This window comes from Morone saxatilis, unplaced genomic scaffold (assembly GCF_004916995.1).
Source record: "Morone saxatilis isolate NCDOM2014 unplaced genomic scaffold, NCSU_SB_2.0 Contig23, whole genome shotgun sequence".
Taxonomy (NCBI): domain Eukaryota; kingdom Metazoa; phylum Chordata; class Actinopteri; family Moronidae; genus Morone; species Morone saxatilis.
In genome coordinates, this window is record NW_023339796.1 from 13,780,036 (window position 1) to 13,783,444 (window position 3,409).

Below are 3,409 nucleotides of genomic sequence, written 5' to 3' on the forward strand. Positions count from 1 at the left end.
GATGTTTTTCTCTACATCTACAGACATCACAGTAGTGGCGCATTGAAACATCCATTACATCTCTGGAGCTGGAGGTTTGCCTATAATCTGACACCATCTTCTGCTTACTGCAATATTACACAAGCCCTACTGATCATTCTGCATTTCACAACCTGCATGGCAACATGTACAATACATATAAGATTTTAAAAAAAGCGATTTTCAGCGTATGTCTGCAACATTTAAGTGGTTCAGTCTAAAGCCTCTATTACTACGACCTGCTTTAGCATTTCATTGCATGCAAATCTATTGACCACAGCTTACTGATATGTTGGGCTTTTTTTTTGTGTATGGAAGAAAGGAAGGGTGGAGGTGCTTCCTGTGTTGCAGTAACTCCTCAGATCTGTGAAATGTTGAAACAGACATACAGTTCCTCTTAACCATTTAGAAATAAATGATTTGCATTGTCACAGCCTGTCCTCCCTCAGTTGCCCATGACACAGGACATGACCCCAGTTGGGTAATGCGCCGAGAAGTGCGGCCTTTTTTTTCTTTTCAACCTGAGCCAAACCTCACACACAAAAATATCAAAGTAAGAATGAACCGTTTGATAGAAAATGAAGGCGGGGGGCGGCAGGGAGGGAAAAGGATGAAAAGATTTAACTTGTTTGGCTCTTGTGCATGCAATGGCTCCACATGATTTGATTTGAGCAAAGAAGCCAGCAGGATCATATGACACTAATTTACAGCAGTTGACACGGCTGGTTATCTGTGGGCTGTTAGAGAGCCAGAGAAACAAATGGTCGTATTCTAAGAAATCATCTAATTTTCCCTAAAAATACTGCCACCTCTTCCTAAAACACCTCTTAACTGTTGAAGGGCTTTTCATGCATTTATTATTGTTAAATCGCTGAACTACTGGAACTCAAGACCAGTGCAACCGCTGACGACACACAAGCTCTGACCCCAGCTGCAAGAATGGGTTTACCATGTGAGGAAAAAGTGGAAGTTAGAAAGTGTCTTCCATCTTGTGTCTTGTATGTAGGGTTTTGCAATAACAGAGTCTGTGATTGCAGAGGAGAGAGGAAGAAGGTACAGTGACCAAAAAAAGAAAAGCTTAAGACGTCATACTATTACAGCCTCTCATAGCTTACTCATCGCTGGACTTTTGCTGGTAAACATATGTCATTTTTGAAATTGCAAAACTTTTGGAAGTTAGATCCTAAGATTTACACCGCTCTCATGTCTTTACTTTAACACAACATTTTGGGAAATGCACTAACGCTTGATTGCAGAGAGTTAAATGCAGATATTGATACCACTTGATGAATATAAGCCTATAGCCAGCAGATGGTTAACCTAGCACAAATATTAGAAACAGGAGGGAAACAGCTGGCCTGACTCTGTGAAAAAATCCTACTCCTCTTGAATGTGCGGGAGAACAGACAGGGACAAAAGAGAACAGAAATGTTTTAATGTTAGGCAACATGTTCACAATGATAAAGCAGACTTTCTCAGTTGTTTACTTTAAATATGTCTCGATTGTAGCACATTTAAATGATTAGGAAATGCCAGTTCTTCTGCGTTTTTTCAAGGTGGAATCGCAGTATTTCTCTCTGTCCCACCTGTACCACTTCCCTGCTTCATCAGGCCCTTTCATTGCCATTTTCCATCTGTCCACCAGATGCCTACAGGCATTTCCTCCTCTCCAAACTACCTAACTGCCCCATCAATTTATACACCTGTTCCTCAGTTACCTGGCCATCCCTGCTCACCTCCTCACCTGCATCTCATTTCCTCATCAGTCGTGCAGATTTGACCTGATGCAACCAGAACAACTTGGAGCTTGGAGCGTGGAGCGTATCACCTGAAACAGAAAATGTCACCTGAGTGATCTGGGAGAGGTCGAAATGAAATTCACTTTTTGTTCTATTTTTCAATCTTATTAGATATAGATGTTTCCTGAAAATGTCTGCAGAATGTCCTGAATCGTTTTCTATATCTAATGAATGTAGACGTCAGTACCTGTTTACAGACAAAGTGTTTCATCATTCAGCTCAGTTTGTGTTAAATGTCGACCAACAGCGTAGGAGGGTTCTTTATGTTTGTTGTGTTAAAGGCGGAGTCTCTGCCTCAGAGGCCCAAGGCCTTATTTTTTATATCTGTAATGTCTGAGGAGTAGGATTGTGTTCATATTTGGTTTAACATTGTTTGACATTTATGGAAGTGTATTATAGTTCTTCTTCTGCGTTCATTATGTTATTGGTCTTGTTAAATAAAATTACCCATTGTTTTTTTGAACTTTAGCATTAATTACTTTATAACTTTAGTTGCCGTGCTTTATGGTAGCTCTAAGCTAAAGTCGAACAGAAAAACAAGTTATAAAAACAAACAAAAAATATACAAGGACACAAAAAAGATAAGACACGATGCAGGAACATGTTTGCTACAGTGAAACTCGAGAGTGCTAAATGTATGAAAGTTCACAACTGCCAGTGTTAAAATAAAAGTATTTCATCAAGTTCAAAATAACCACCTGTGCCATTTGTGTGCATTTTTTTTTTTTATTTAGATTTTTGTTTTGAAAAGTTTAATTCTTCTTCTTGGAGCTTTATTGATATAAATAACATTATAAAGACAAAGATAATATCAATAAGTCAACACGATTCAATTTTCACAATCATGACAGGGATTGATTCCGATTTCTTGAGTTGCTATCATCAACACTTATAGGCTAAACTGTTTTAAACCACTCTACACTCTCTGCCCAGCACCAACAGCTAACAGAGAAAATTACAGACCGGCTGATGACCACAGTCAAAGATCTAGCTGCTATAGATCCAGATATTTTTCCCTCTGGTTGTTGGAAACCCTTAAACTAAAAATTAAAGGAATGTTGGACTTAATCTCATAAGGTACATAGTAACTTTATAAGCCAGCGTAACAGCTATCTATATATATTGTGGCCAAAAAATGCTTAAAACACGCAGAACAAAAAGTTATTGTTAACCTGAAAAAGAGTTTCCTATCTTATTGATTATTTGATTAGTTTATTGTAACATAACCACCTTCCATTTCTAGTTTTTAAAACCGTCTGTTTTTTTTGCTAATTTGATCTTTGATCCACTTAATGAGCAGATAACAAAAAGCCAACGAAGGTGCTGTGGTTATTTTCATTATCATAAATCCAGGTGTTTGGTCTGAGTCTCATGTACACGTGGTCACCCACATTAAGGTAAACAACCATGCCATTGGTTGCTGTCTCAGGGCGATTTCCAGCTACATGGTTGTACACAGTCACAATCTGCACTCCATTCTTCATCAGTCGCAGCCCCATTGGTCTATTTGAAACATTATGGCCAGAGAAGCTGAAGTAGTAGTATCCTCTGACCGGAGCGGTGAAAATACCTACGGATGATGAGAGAATGAT

General features: G+C 38.7%; 1 protein-coding gene across 1 annotated transcript; it reads right to left on the reverse strand.

The window, feature by feature from the left end:
• Window positions 1-3,074: 3,074 nt before the first annotated feature.
• On the reverse strand, window positions 3,075-3,389 carry LOC118334302 (complement C1q-like protein 2; the record flags this gene model as incomplete). The annotated part of the gene is given in 1 exon segment (XM_035670150.1): window positions 3,075-3,389. A coding segment is annotated over 1 exon segment (283 nt), but the record flags the coding sequence as incomplete, so codon positions are not given.
• Between the last annotated feature and the right edge of the window lie 20 nt (window positions 3,390-3,409).